Raw genomic sequence first — 13,615 nt, 5'->3', positions numbered from 1 at the left:
CCCCGAGCTGGAGGCTGTTCCAACTTCGCCACAATCCCAGGACCTGGGCGATGCGGAGGGGTGGGACGCTGCTGAGGGCCCTCCAGCAGTGGAGACCCCGCAGCGAGGTGAGCCTGCCGCCTGTCCGGGCTGGAGGAGGTGGTGGATCTCGCTACGCCCTCCCCAGGTGAGTGGTGTTGGGTGTTTGTCCCCATCACCCTGACGCCCAGCCCCGTTAAAAAGGTCAAGGCGGTCTCCAAGGCCACTGAGGTGCCCATTCTGCCATCCCCCGAGCAGGGAGGCCTGGGGCCGGGCGGAGACGTGACCCCCGAGGGCTCATTCCGCCCGGTACAGTTTTACTCCCCGGTCACCTCATTGTTCATCACCGGGGGCCGATGGCAGCCACCAGTGTCTGATATATTCGGGTCATGGGTGGGCGATGGTGAGGAAGCTCCCCGCTCACAACACCCAAGCAGATGATGCCAGGTTCCATCCTGGAGCTGCCCTCGGGGGTCACCCGGGGTCTCCGAGGGCCCAGCATCGATGGCGGAGGTGGGGTCGGAGCCGCTGCCATCCACAGACCCTGAATCGTCGGGGGAGCTGCAGGGAGCTGCCTGAGGACGATCCTGGGGGTGGGATGAAATGAAAATCGCTTATTGTCACAAGTAGGCTTCAAATGAAGTTACTGTGAAAAGCCCCTAGTCGCCACATTCCGGCGCCTGTTCGGGGAGGCTGGTACCGGAATTGAACCGTGCTGCTGGCCTGCCTTGGTCTGCTTTAAAAGCCAGCGATTTAGCCCTGTGCTAAACCAGCCCCGGATCAACTCGGGTCAAGGGCTTGTTGATGGGCCCGCGGTGCCTGCCAAGGGGACTCGGGCTCAGCCAGTGACTGCTCGGAGGAGGGAGGCTGCTCAGTGGCGGGTCAGGAGGAGGATTTAGACGCTCTCTGTAATGAGGCAGAGGGCAGCCTCATGCCCGGCACCGAGTCTCCCCTCATCACCTCCGGGCATTTTTCAAAAGCATCATGGTTACCGGGACTGCATGCGGCTGGCCCTGGACAGCTGGGGAAATCTGGGGCTGCTCCTCAAGTCCAAAGCAGAGAACTGATATGTTGAGTGCCTTCCTGTCTCTTGACCAGGAGAAGGCGTTCGACAGGGTGGGTTCGAGTATTTGCTCGGGACTCTGCAAGCTTTCAGTTTGAGACGCACTTTGTCACCCGGATCCGATTACTGTATACCACCTCGGAGTGTCTGATTAAGGTTAACGGGTCCCTGACGGCGCCCCTTCGCTTTGGGAGCGGAGCGCGTCAGGGCTGCCCCCTGTCCGCCCAACTTTATTCACTATGCGTGGAGCCTTTCCTGTGCCTCCTGCGGAGGAGGTTGTCGGGGCTGGTTCTGCACGAACCGGCCATGTCCTTTCGGCTTACGTTGATGACGTGCTCCTCATGTTCACTGACCCTGGTGGCCTGCGGAGGATGCAAGAGTGCCAGGCTGTGTACTCCGCCGCGTCTTCTGCTAGGATCAACTGGACTAAATGTTTCGGACCCCTGTTTGGTCCGTGGCAAATGGACCCCCTCCCAGAGGAATGCAGGCCCTTCAGCTGGACCCGGACCAACATCCTCTACTTGGGAGTCCATCTTTACTCGGCAGAGGAAGCCTGGCCGGCGAACTGACAGGAGCTGGAGACCGAGGTCACCGCTCGCTGGGATGCTGGACAGGACTGCTCCGAGTGCTGTCCTGCAGGGGTCGAGTTCTCTTCATAAACCAGCTGGTTACCTCCATGCTGTGGTACCGGCTGGTCACTTTGACTCCTCCCCCTGACTTTGTCGCATCCAGAGAACTCTGATTCGGTTCTTCTGGGACAGTGGATTGCACTGGGTCGCTGCAGAGGTCTTGAATCTCCCGATTGCTGAGGGCGGTCAGGTGCTGGTGTGCCTTTGCACCCAGGTAGTGACTTTCCGCCTTCAGAGTCTGCAGCGTTACCTGTACGTTGAGCCTTCTCCATGATGGTGTGCCCTGGCGACGTATTTCTTCTGCCAGGTGTATGACCTGAACTACGATGTGCAGCTCCTGTTTGTTGACCAGCAAGGTCTTCGAAGTTCATTGTTGGCACTGCCCGTCTGTACCAGGACCTTCTCAAAGTCTGGAGCATGGTCGCAATGCCCCACAGCTCTCCCCCGTTAGGAGTAGTGGTTATCGTAAGGGAGCTGCTGCTCAGGAATCCGCACCTCCGCCAATATCCATTCCAGTGGCTGGCAGAGCGGAGGGCTGTGGATGCCAGGGTGACCAGGATCGGTGACGTGCTGGGTGGTGGAGGAGTGGGCTGGATAATGCCCTACGAGCTTGCGGAGTGCGGAGCTGTGTCCGTCCAGCGCACGGCCAAAGCTATCCGAGGCCTCAAATCAGTGATGCTCAGCCCCGTGGGCACACTTAAACACGAGACGGTGCAGTTGTCCAGGGGCATCCCATCTGGGTGGATGCCAGCTTGGACCCCCCATCCCCCCCTCCGGGTGCCGGTGCCCCACCACCTCAGCTGCCTTGTGAAAATACCGTCCTTTTCGCACCGCGGGAAGGGGTTTCCTGTACGGCCTGCAATTGCACACTTTCCACCTCTTTTCAAAAAAAATAAATGTAGAGTACCCAATTCATTTTTTTTTCCAATTAAAGGGAAATTTAGTGTGTTCAATCCACCTAACTTTCTCATCTTTGGGTTGTGGGGGCGAAACCCGCGCAAACACGGGGAGATACTTTCCACCTCCTTGCCCTCGCCCGCCGTCCGGACACGTCTTTGTGTGCCGTGTTGCCGTCGGGCGGTGGAGGACCCTCTTCAGACACGTCCTCCCCATAAAACTTGGGGACTTGGGGTGGAGGCTGTTGCACAGGGCAGTGCCGTTCAACCGGAGTATATCCACTTAATCTGGCGTGATACACGGTGTGAAAACTAAGTAAAGTTAAGCCACCACATGGCCTCCCCAGAGACCTGCCACTTTTGCGGCCTGGTGGAGACCGTGGAGCACGTGTATGTTGCCTGTCCTGGGCTGCACTTCCTTTTTGCTTTCCTGACAATGTTCTTGTTGGAATTTTGTTTGCAATTTAGCCCCACGCTCCTGATGTACGGATACCTGGTGAGGAGGGGGGCGGGGAAGGCGGAGAACCTCCTTGTGAACCTGCTCCTGGGCCTGGCCAAACTTGCCATTAATAGGTCCAAGCAGCGGGCGAGCGAGGGGGTCATCCGACCTGACTGTTTGCCCCTCTTCCGCAGCCTTGTTCGCGGCCGGGTGACCCTAGAGCGTGCGGTGTCCACGGGCTCACTCACTCGAGGCCTTCCGTGCTTGGTGGGAGCCGCAGGGTGTCCCTGGAGCATGCGGTGTCCATGGGCACATTCAAGGCCTTCCGTGCTCGGTGGGAGCCGCAGGGTGTCCCTGGAGCATGCGGTGTCCACGGGCACACTCAAGGCCTTCCGTGCTCGGTGGGAGCCGCAGGGTGTCCCTGGAGCATGCGGTGTCCACGGGCACACTCAAGGCCTTCCGTGCTCGGTGGGAGCCGCAGGGGTTGGGCTGCCTTATAGACCCTGATTTTCACACTTTGATTTGATGGGTTTTGTTAAGTTTCTGTTTCCTTTCCAGTTCCTTTTGGGCTGTGCTCCATTTGTTGTTTGGGAACAGCCCCCTTTGTTTTGTCCATCTGTTAATGTTTGTTCCTTTACTTAGTTTTCACACCGTGTATCACGCCAGACTAAGTGGCGGATGCAGAATATACTCCTGCTGTGGGGAGATAAACATCGCAGGTCATCACTCACAAAACTCAAAACACAAAATAAAAAAGTTATAATTATCTGCCTTTATCATATGACAGTCGTTAAACCTTATAAAACCACAGGGTCTCAGACAATAACAGTGGAGATGGGGCCCAGAGGATAACCAGCAAAGGATTCACTCACTTTGAGAGTAACCAACACAGTGTCTGTTACAATAATAAGTCAGACACAGCCGGTTCTGTCCGGGAATGGAGACTCTGAACAGAAATAACCGGTTCATTTGTAAATGTCACCGCAAAGTGATCTGTGTGACTCTGCCCTGACTCTGTGGACAGATATAGGCCGCACTGACAGATGTTCTCACCAGATTGTGGTCCCTGGATTTATTTTCTGCTCAGAAGTGAGATGTGCGGTTTGGAACCGGCAGCAGAGAAACAGGAAGTTGTGTTACCTGAGAATGAAACAGCAGGCGTCAGTTTCATGTTATCACCGTGAACAGTCTTCCTGCCTGTGAGGGTGAACTCACTCTGACAGCATCAAGAACACCCACACAGATTGCTGCCGGCCTCAGCATTACATTCACCTCCATTCCAATTTTAAACATCAAAATATGAGGTTATTTAGATTTTTAACACTTTCACTGAACTGGAAGATGGACTGAGGATATCACTGGGAGAAATGAGGGGACATCACAGAAACTTAAATTTTCCTCAAAGAGGGTTATTAGAAAATAGGAGATTAAAAGTGAGTCAGGGCCAATCAGGGAGAGAGAGAAAGTGAGAGAAAGGATTGAGTCTCCAGAAATGAGATGTTCACTCAGAAAGCAGAGAGGAGGGCAGCACGGTGGCTCAGTGGGTTAGCACTGCAGTCTCACGGCGCTGAGGTCCCAGGTTCGATCCCGGCTCTGGGTCACTGTTCGTGTGGAGTTTGCACATTCTCCCCGTGTTTGCATAGGTTTTGCCCCCACAACCCAAAAGATGTGCAAGGTGGGTGGATTGAACACGCTAAATTGCCCCTTAATTGGAAAAAATTAATTGGGTACTCTAAAATTTAAAAAAGAAAAAAAAGAAAGCGCAGAGGTTCAGTGTGTTCTTCAGAGAGAGATAATGAGAGAGAGAAAAGTTTAGTGAATTTAGGCGCTCTGTGAAATAGAAAGGTTAAAGGAGAGAGTGTCAGAGAGAAAGATAGAGAGAGGTGGGAGGTATGTGGAATGAGTGAGTGTGAGAGTGGAGAGAAGTGAGAAACTGAGAGAGAAGGGAGATGCCTAGTGAATGAGAGACAGGAGAGCAGGTTCACATACCCGAGGATCACTGAGAATGATCAGAATAAGGAGATCACCCAGAAAACGGCCAATAGGAATCTTCAGCTGAGCACATCACTCATTCTTAAAGGAATAGTCGGGGCTCTGACACTGCTCAGCTCCCAGTTAAAGGGGCAGACACAGCTCCGCCCTTTTCTCTGTTATTTTTCTGATTGTTAAAGGCCCGTAGGGGTTAGGTTTATTTAAAAGGACAGAATGTGGGAAGCACACATCAATAAAACTGGGCATTCTTGGACACAGATTGCAGCTCCTTCTTTATCCAGGAATGAAACTGTTGTCTAATTGTCCCAGCAGTTAACAGCTGCTATTTTAACGCAGACTTGTTGTAAAGGAGCTTCTGTTCCGTGTCTAGGGGTTCTGAGATATGGAAGAGAGCGGCTGGACCACATTTCTTAGATGCCTCAGGATTAACCCACACGGGGACTTTGCTGTCAGTGAAGAGAGATGAGAAAGACCCAAGTGTTGTTTGTCCCTCTCAGTGTGACCCTGAAGGACTGTGTCCAGGCTGAAGTTCTGTTCCTGCCGTGTGATCCTCCCCCAGATTGTCCTTTCTGAGCTCCAGACAGGTGATGTTCAGTTCGGAAAGACAAAAATCTGCAACAACGTTTCAAACACATTTATTCAGAATAATAAACCTCATCAGCAGATTAAGACTGTCAGAGTGAACATTACTCAGTCCTGTACATGAGTAACAGCATCAATAAGGGTATAATCTAAACCTTGTGGTTTCTTGTGAACTCGCTGGTGTGTTAGCAGGTGGGATGACTGAGTAAATCCCTTCCCACAGACATTACAGTTGAATAGCCGCTCCCCAGTGTGAATGCGATGGTGTTTCAGAAGATAAGATAAATGAGAAAATTCCTTCCCACATTTGGAGCAAGTGAACGGCCTCTCCCCACTGTGAACTCACTGGTGTGTCAGCAGGTTGGATGACTGACTGAATCCCTTCCCACACACTGAGCAAGTGAACGGCCTCCCCTCATTGTGAACCTGCTGATGTGTCAGAAGATTGTATGAACGTGTGAATCCCTTCCCACATTCAGGACAGGTGAACGGTCTATCCCCTGTATGAAGTTGCTGGTGTATCAGAAGGTTGGATGAATTAATGAATCCTTTCCCACAGTCAGAGCAGCTGAATGGCCTCTCCCCAGTGTGAATTCTCTGGTGGTTCAGTAGGGCAGATGGACGGCTGAATCCTTTCCCACACACCGAGCAGGTGAATGGCCTCTCCCCAGTGTGAGCATATTGGTGTGTTAGTAAATCCTTTTTGTTTTTAAAGCTCTTCTCACAGTCAGGACAGTTAAAAAATTTGTTATCAGAATGAACAAGTTGATGTGTCTGCAGGTGGGATGACTGAATGAATCCTTTCCCACACACGAAGCAGGAGAACGGTCTCTCTCCAGTGTGAATACGTTGATGTGTCAGCAGATCCTTTTTACATTTAAAACTCTTCTCACAGTCAGGACATGTAAATGGTCTCTTATCAGTGTGAACAAGCTGATGAGTCACACTGTGGGATGACCGAGTAAATCCCTTCCCACACACAGGGCAGGTGAATGGTCTCTCCTCAGTGTGAACTCGCTGGTGTGTCAGAAGGTTGTATGAATGGGTGAATCCCTTCCCACAAATGGAGCAGATGAACTGTCTCTCACCAGTGTGACTGTGATGATGAACTTCCAGTTGTGATGGGTAACTGAATCCCTTCCCACAATCCGCACATTTCCAAGGTTTCTCCATGGTGAGCGTGTCCTTATGTCTCTCCCACTTAAAGCCTTGTCGACACACGCAGCAGGAGTATAGTTTCTCCCTGCTGTGAATGGTGTGATTTTCTTTTAGGCTGTGTAACTAGTTCAAGCTCTTTCCACAGTCAGTGCAATGAAACACTCTCATTCGAGTGTGTGTGTGTCTCGGTGCTTTTCCAGTCACACTGATCTTTGACATTTTTTTCCTTAAACGGAAGAGACAAATATTTCTCCTTCCAGTTTCAAAGACTGATGATATTCAGCTCCTGATTAATCGAGTGGCTGTCAGATATCGATGTGATATTTGGTTCTGTCGGCCAATCCTCCACTTCCAATATCCTGTAAAAGGACTTTACAAAAGTCATCACTGTCAGTCCAGGATAGAAATTCTGAACAGACAATTCTAGTTTTCTCTGGAACATCTTTTCCTCTCTTGTTCCTCCAAAGCTGTAAATCCCCGTCCCACACACTCTCCCTCCTCCCTGGGCTGAAATCCAAACCCATCTCACTATCTGCATCATTTCTTTCCTCCACTCCCAGTTTTCTCCCTCCCTCTCCTCTGCCTGGGTTCAGTTCTCCAGCTCCTGTCTGCAGACTGACAATAAAACCAATGGGTCTTATTGGGGGGTTTGGGTTCTCACCATTGTCCCCGCTCGCGGCGGCTCTCATTCAGCTTTTGGGAGCCGCACTCACTCTCACTGCGGCTGCGCTCAGGCCGGAGCTGCACCGCGCATGCTCCGCACAGAGAGGAGACTTCCGGGGGCGGGGCAACTGGCGCCTGCGCGTTCTGACTCCTGAGATGGAGATAGGGTGTATTCGATCACGCCGGGCATTCCGGGTAGCATTATCCGCCATTATTCCATTTTGTTCCTCAGGGTGATAAATTGGTTCCAGCACTTTTGATTACGTTCGTTGTTTGTACCGCATGTGCCAGCCGCATCGGTGTTTTTCTCTCTGATCGGCCCCTGTTAACGGCTGTCATCTGTTTCGTGGGCGATATGCCGCAGGGCGCCTGCGCGGCCGCCATCTTTCTCAGCGGAAATGTGCAGCAAGGCGCATGCGCGGGCATCCATGAACCGGAAGCCGGAGGAGAGAATCTTGTTAATTTCTCTCCTGGACTGAGAGTGAAATTCCTTTAGAAACAGGAGGATTTGCCAACGGGAACTTCAAACCAAACATCACATCATCATCATCTGATTGAGTTACTCGATTCATCAAGACCTGAATATCATTTGGAGATAAAATAGTTTGTTCTGTCTGAGGACAAAGATTTCAGATATCAGAGTGACTGGAAAACTTTTAATGACCATTCCAGGTTAAATTTGAGACTAATTACACCGATCACATTGGGGAAGTTAAATAATCTGCTGTTGTACTCTTATGTGTGAAGCTACATTTTAAAATTGCCACATTAGCATACTTGGCAGCTAAACTGGGCAAACTGCTGACCTTGTTAGTAGTGAGAGTTACTATCCCGGATTTTATCAAAATTTATTGTTCCTGTTGCATTTCATTCAGCTCATTGTGGCTACAAAGTAGGTATTCAGCCTAATCTCAATTTCCAGATTGTGAGGGCAGCATGATGGCACAGTGGGTTAGCCCTGCTGCCTCACGGTGCCGAAGTCGCAGGTTTGATCCTGGCTCTGGCTCACTGTTCGTATGGAGTTTGCACATTCTACCCATGTTTGCGTGGGCTTTTCCCCCACCACCCAAAGATGTGCAGGCTGGGTGGATTGGCCATACTAAATTGACACTTAATTGGAAAAAAAATTGGGTACTCTGAATGTATATTAAAAAAAATAAAATTCCAGATTATGGTCTGTAGCTTTTTAAGTTACATCAATTCAAATGTCTTACCAAATTACTTTTTAAATATTACGAGGCTTTCTGCCATAATTTCAGGCAGCATATCACAGATCCTCACCACCCTCTAAACATCCTAGTCCTTCCCTTAATCTCTGCCCCCTTTTATATGTAGCCCTCAATCAAAGAGAATAGGACCTTCCTATCCAATCTATTTCAATTCCTCAGAATTTAAAAAATATATAAATTTATGTTTTTTTCCAATCAAGGGGCAATTTAATTTGGCCAAGCCACCTAACCTGCATGTATTTGGGTGTGGGGGTGAAACCCACACAGACAATGGGAGAATGTGCAAACTCCTTGTAGACTGTGACCCGGGGCCAGGATGAAACCCGGATCCCCATCACACAGGCACACAGCCACTGTACCACCATGATCCCCCAGAATTTTATACATTTAGAATAATCTTCATTATTGTCACAAGTAGGCTTACCTTACTTTAACATTGCAATTGAGTCACTGTGAAAATCCCCTGGTAGTAACACTTATTCAGGTATACAGAAGGAGAATTCAGAATGTCCAATTCCCCTAACAAGCACGTCTTTCGGGACTTGTGGGAGGAAACCCATACAGACACTGGGAGAACGTGAAGACTCTGCGCAGATAGTGTCCCAAGTAGGAATTGAACCCGGGACCCTGGCGCTGTGATGCAGCAGTGCTAACCACTGTGCCACCCATAAAACAGTTCAGCTCAATCTTCTCAGATTAAAGAAGCTGAAGCGCCCAACGTGGGTCTTGCACCCACGGCCCTGGGATTAAGACTCCCATGCTCTACCGACTGAGCTAGCCGGGCTGCTTTTCATAATTTCATTTTTGTCTCCCCTCAGTCTTTTCTGTTCCAAAAAAAACAGCCTCAGTTTATCCAAACTTTCCTCAGAGCAAACATTGTCAATTTCTGGCTGATGTTGTTAAATCTCCTCTGTACTCTCTTTAGTGCAGTCTTCCTGTGCAGAGGAATCTAGCTCTGGCCTAACTAGTCCTGTCCTGCCATTTATCATGTAATCCTTTGCCTTGTTTCCCCTCCAGCTTTCTTCCTCACTATCAAGTGTTTAATCATTTTTGTGTCACATGTAAACTTGTTATTCATGTTCCTACATTTACTTTCAAATCAATGATGTAACCAGGAGTGAAGGGCCCAGTACTGATTCCTTCGAAACCGGCACTGGAAACAGCCCTTTGATTTTCTCTCTTCTTTATGGGATGTGAGTGTCACTGGCAGCCCAGCTTGGTTGCCCATTCCTAATTGCCCTTAAATTGAGTGGCTTGCTAGACAATTTCAGAGTGCAATTCAGAATTAACCAGTTGAGTTGGCCAGATCAGGTAATACCGGTGCCGACTCGATGGGCTGAATGGTCCCCTTCTGCACTGCAGATTCTGTGACTAATTCCGACCTAGGGTCACTTTTGAAGTTTGTACATTCTTCCTGTCTATACATTGATTTCCTCCGGATGCACTGGTTTCCTCCTGCAGTCCACAGATGTGCCGGTTAGATGGATTGGCTGTGTTAAATTGTCACTGGAGGGGTTGTGGGGATAGGGTGGGGAATTCGCCAAGGTAGGATGCTCTTTCAGAGGGTTGTTGCAGACTCGATGGGCTAAATGGCCTCCTTCTGCATTGAGGGGATTCCATGATTCTACATTTGATCCAATGATGTGTTCACTCACACACACTGCAGCCTGACTCTTATTAAGGGAACAGACACTGTTTGTTACTCTCAAAGTGAGTGAATCCTTTGCTGTTTCCCCTCTGGGCCCCATCTCCACTATTATTGTCTGATTGTCCCACTGAGACTCTCACTTATTATTGGACAATCAGCTGAGTCAGCCTGAGCCTGTGGACCGCTCTCACCATCTGGTACCGTCACAATGCCCAGGTGATTGATGGCAGCTCACGACCAATAGGAAGAGGAGGGGTGGGACTGGAGGACTGACCTGGAGCTGCTGGTCCTCCAAGCAATTGGAGTGAATGAGGGGCGGGGTCCTCGAACAGGCGCCGGAATGTGGCAACTAGGGGCTTTTCACAGTAACTTCATTAAAGCCTATTTGTGACAATAAGCGATTATTATTATTATTGTGCATTGCGAGCCTGGACCGGATGCCAACTCTCCCGGATTGACTGACTGGAGTAACCAGGATTTTATTTGAATAATTTGTGGGTGTCACTGGCTGGGCCAACATTTATTACCCATCCCTGTGGATCTGGAGTCACATGTAGGCCAGACCAGGTAAGGATAAAATATTTCCTTCACTGAAGGACATGAGTGAACCAGATGGGTCTTTGCAACAATCAGCAATGGTTTCATGGTCATCAGTAAACTTTCAATGAATTCAAATTTTACCTTCTGCCTTGGTGAGATTCATACCTGGGTGTCGAGAAAATCATTGGGAGAGTAAAAATTATTTGTGTGACTCTGGGACATGATTAGGACAGTAAAAATATTAATTGTAGGTCTCTGGAAAATCATTAGGACAGTAAAAAGGATGCTGTTTTGTAAGCCGTATGTTTTGAGATGACCTGAGGTTATGAGAATGTTGAAATCCTTCATTTAAAATGGGTAAAACTGGGGCTTAATATTTATCCTAAATAGCTATCTTTTACCTATTAGGTGTGTTAGGAAATAGGTGACTTCTACACCCGAGCTTTATAAAGATTCACAGGATAGAATTAGAACCATAGAATTCCTATAGTGCAGAAGGAGGCCATTCAGCCCATCGAGTCTGCACTGATTCTCTGAAAGGGCACCCTGCCTAGGCCCACACCCCTACCCTGTCCCTGTAACCCCATAGCCCCACCTAACCTACACATCCCTGGACACTAAGGGGCAATTTATCAAGGCCAATCCACCTAACTTGCCCTTCTTTGGGATGTTGGAGGAAACCTGAGCACCGGGTGGAAACCCACGCAGACACGGGAGAAAGTGCAAACTCCACACAGACAGTCACCAAGGCCGGAATTGAACCCGAGTCCCTGGCACTGTGAAGCAGCAGTGCTAACCACCGTGCCACCAGGGGCATAGTTTCCTGTCAATATTACTCTTGATGAAGCTCAGATCGAATTTGCTTTGCGAACTACTCTCTTAATATGTCTTGTAGATATACAAAATCCCTCTTCACCTCTTTCTCTCTCCTCCCAAAGAGGTCAGTTGGGTTTTTGTGACAATCCAGCAGTTTTCTTGGTCACTTTTTCCCAGTGTCGGCCCCACAAATGACCAGATTCATTCAGCTCAATTTCACAACCTGCCTTTGTGTTTTTGTGGGTTCTCTCTCACTCTCTAATTTTTCTTTTTAATCAGTTTCACAGGGTGTTCGAAGGGGAGGCTTCAAAGTCCGAAAACTCAAATCAAGCATCACATCAGGATCTGACAGATTCCTCAATTTATCATATCCTGAATATCAGCAGATTTTGAATATGGAAGGAAAAAGCATCGTTCACAGTGGGGAGAAACCGTACACGTCATCAGGCCCCATGAGACAGAAATGCAGCCGCACTGAGGAGAAACCGTGGAAATGTGCGGACTGTGGGAAAGGATTCACTTACCCATCCAGCCTGGAAACTCATCGACGCAGTCACACTGGGGAGAGACCGTTCACCTGCTCCACGTGTGGGAAGGGATTTACTCAGTTAACGGCCCTGCGGAATCACCAGCGAGTTCACACTGGGGAGAGACCATTCACCTGCTCCGAGTGTGGGAAGGGATTTACTAAGTCATCCGGCCTGCTGAAACACCAGCGAGTTCACACTGGGGAGAGACCGTTTCAATGTCCAGACTGCGAGAAGTACTACAAAAGTTCTGGGAATCTAATGTGCCATCAACGTATTCACACTGACGTGAAACCATTTAGGTGCTCTCACTGCAGGACTGGGTTCAGACACTCATCTCACCTCACTGTACATCAGCGAATTCACACTGGGGAGAGGCCATTCACCTGCTCCAAGTGTGGAAACAGATTCACTCAGTTATCCCACCTGCTGAATCATCAGCGAGTTCACACTGATGAGAGACCGTTTCAATGTCCAGACTGTGGGAAGTGCTACAAAAGTTCTGGGAATCTAATGTACCATCAACGTGTTCACACTGATGAGAAACCGTTCAGGTGCTCTCACTGTGGGACTGGATTCAGACAATCATCACAGCTCATTGTACATCAGCGAATTCACACTGGAGAGAGGCCATTCGCCTGCTCTCAGTGTGGGAAGGGATTCACTCAGTCATCCTCCCTGCAGAGACACCAACGAAGCCACAAGTAACCATAATGATTGGGTTTTGCTGTTCCTCACATTCAGGACTGAACCATGTTCATTTAGGTCTCTTTCTGCTGATAACAATTCCAGCCCATTTACAGGGACTAATATTCTGGCTAAAAGTCAAATAAATTAGATTTGTGTTAAATACGCAGTGTGTTGAAACTTTGTTTTTGAACAAACAATTTTAATGAGGTATTTTCTGGCATTGTAAACAGTAGAATTACAGAACATGAAAACAAAAGGACTGTACAGTAACAAAGTACATAGTGCAATTGCAGTAGCCCACCCCACCCAGATCTGCCTAGATTACCCCCTATACCACATTACCCTAAACCCCCCGCCCCGCCCAGCTGACAATTAATTATCCGCAAAGAAGTCAATGAATGGTTGCCACCTCCGGGCGAACCCTAATAACGACCCTCTCAAGGCGAACTTGATTTTCTCAAAGCTCAGGAAACTCATCATGTCTGACAGCCAGGTTTCCGACTTCGGAGGCTTTGAGTCCCTCCAAGCTAGAAGTATCCGTCTCCGGGCTACCAGGGAAGCAAAGGCCAAAACGTGGGCCTCTTTCTCCCCCTGGACTTCCAGGGCCACTGAAACCCCAAAAATCGCCACCTCTGGACTCATTGCCACCCTCGTGTTCAATACTCTGGACATGACGCCCTCGAATCCCTGCCAGTATCTCCTCAGTTTTGGACATGCCCAAAACA

At 49.3% G+C, this 13,615-nt stretch overlaps 2 protein-coding genes and 1 non-coding gene across 5 annotated transcripts in view; 1 reads left to right on the top strand and 2 right to left on the bottom strand.

Moving 5' to 3' along the window:
* The window catches only part of LOC119959603 (zinc finger protein 774-like), a 1,152,970-nt gene extending 1,145,188 nt beyond the window's left edge, over positions 1-7,782 (bottom strand). Inside the window, exons 1-2 of one of the 3 annotated variants that reach the window (XR_005459234.1) lie at positions 7,439-7,782; positions 4,701-5,649 (exon numbers count right to left, since the gene is read on the bottom strand). Coding sequence is in view for 1 of the 3 variants with exons in the window: in XM_038787782.1 (XP_038643710.1) it covers positions 5,962-6,792 (831 nt within the window). In the remaining 2 variants the exon portion in view is untranslated. Of the gene's footprint in view, positions 1-4,700; positions 5,650-5,910; positions 7,137-7,438 lie in introns of those variants that run through there. The other 2 variants (XM_038787782.1, XM_038787781.1) reach the window with 2 other exon arrangements.
* A 1,598-nt stretch (positions 7,783-9,380) lies between these two features.
* Positions 9,381-9,453, bottom strand: trnak-cuu. The gene has a single exon. It is a non-coding gene; the product is annotated as a tRNA-Lys (tRNA).
* Positions 9,454-12,158: 2,705 nt separating this feature from the next.
* On the top strand, positions 12,159-13,029 carry LOC119959616 (zinc finger protein 79-like; the record flags this gene model as incomplete). Its single annotated transcript, XM_038787817.1, has 1 exon — positions 12,159-13,029. A coding segment is annotated over one exon (750 nt), but the record flags the coding sequence as incomplete, so codon positions are not given.
* Positions 13,030-13,615: the final 586 nt, after the last annotated feature.

The sequence above is a fragment of the Scyliorhinus canicula genome, unplaced genomic scaffold (genome assembly GCF_902713615.1).
Source record: "Scyliorhinus canicula unplaced genomic scaffold, sScyCan1.1, whole genome shotgun sequence".
NCBI lineage: Eukaryota > Metazoa > Chordata > Chondrichthyes > Carcharhiniformes > Scyliorhinidae > Scyliorhinus > Scyliorhinus canicula.
Note: the sequence above shows the minus strand (reverse complement) of the source record. Positions and strands in the feature narration are given on the sequence as shown.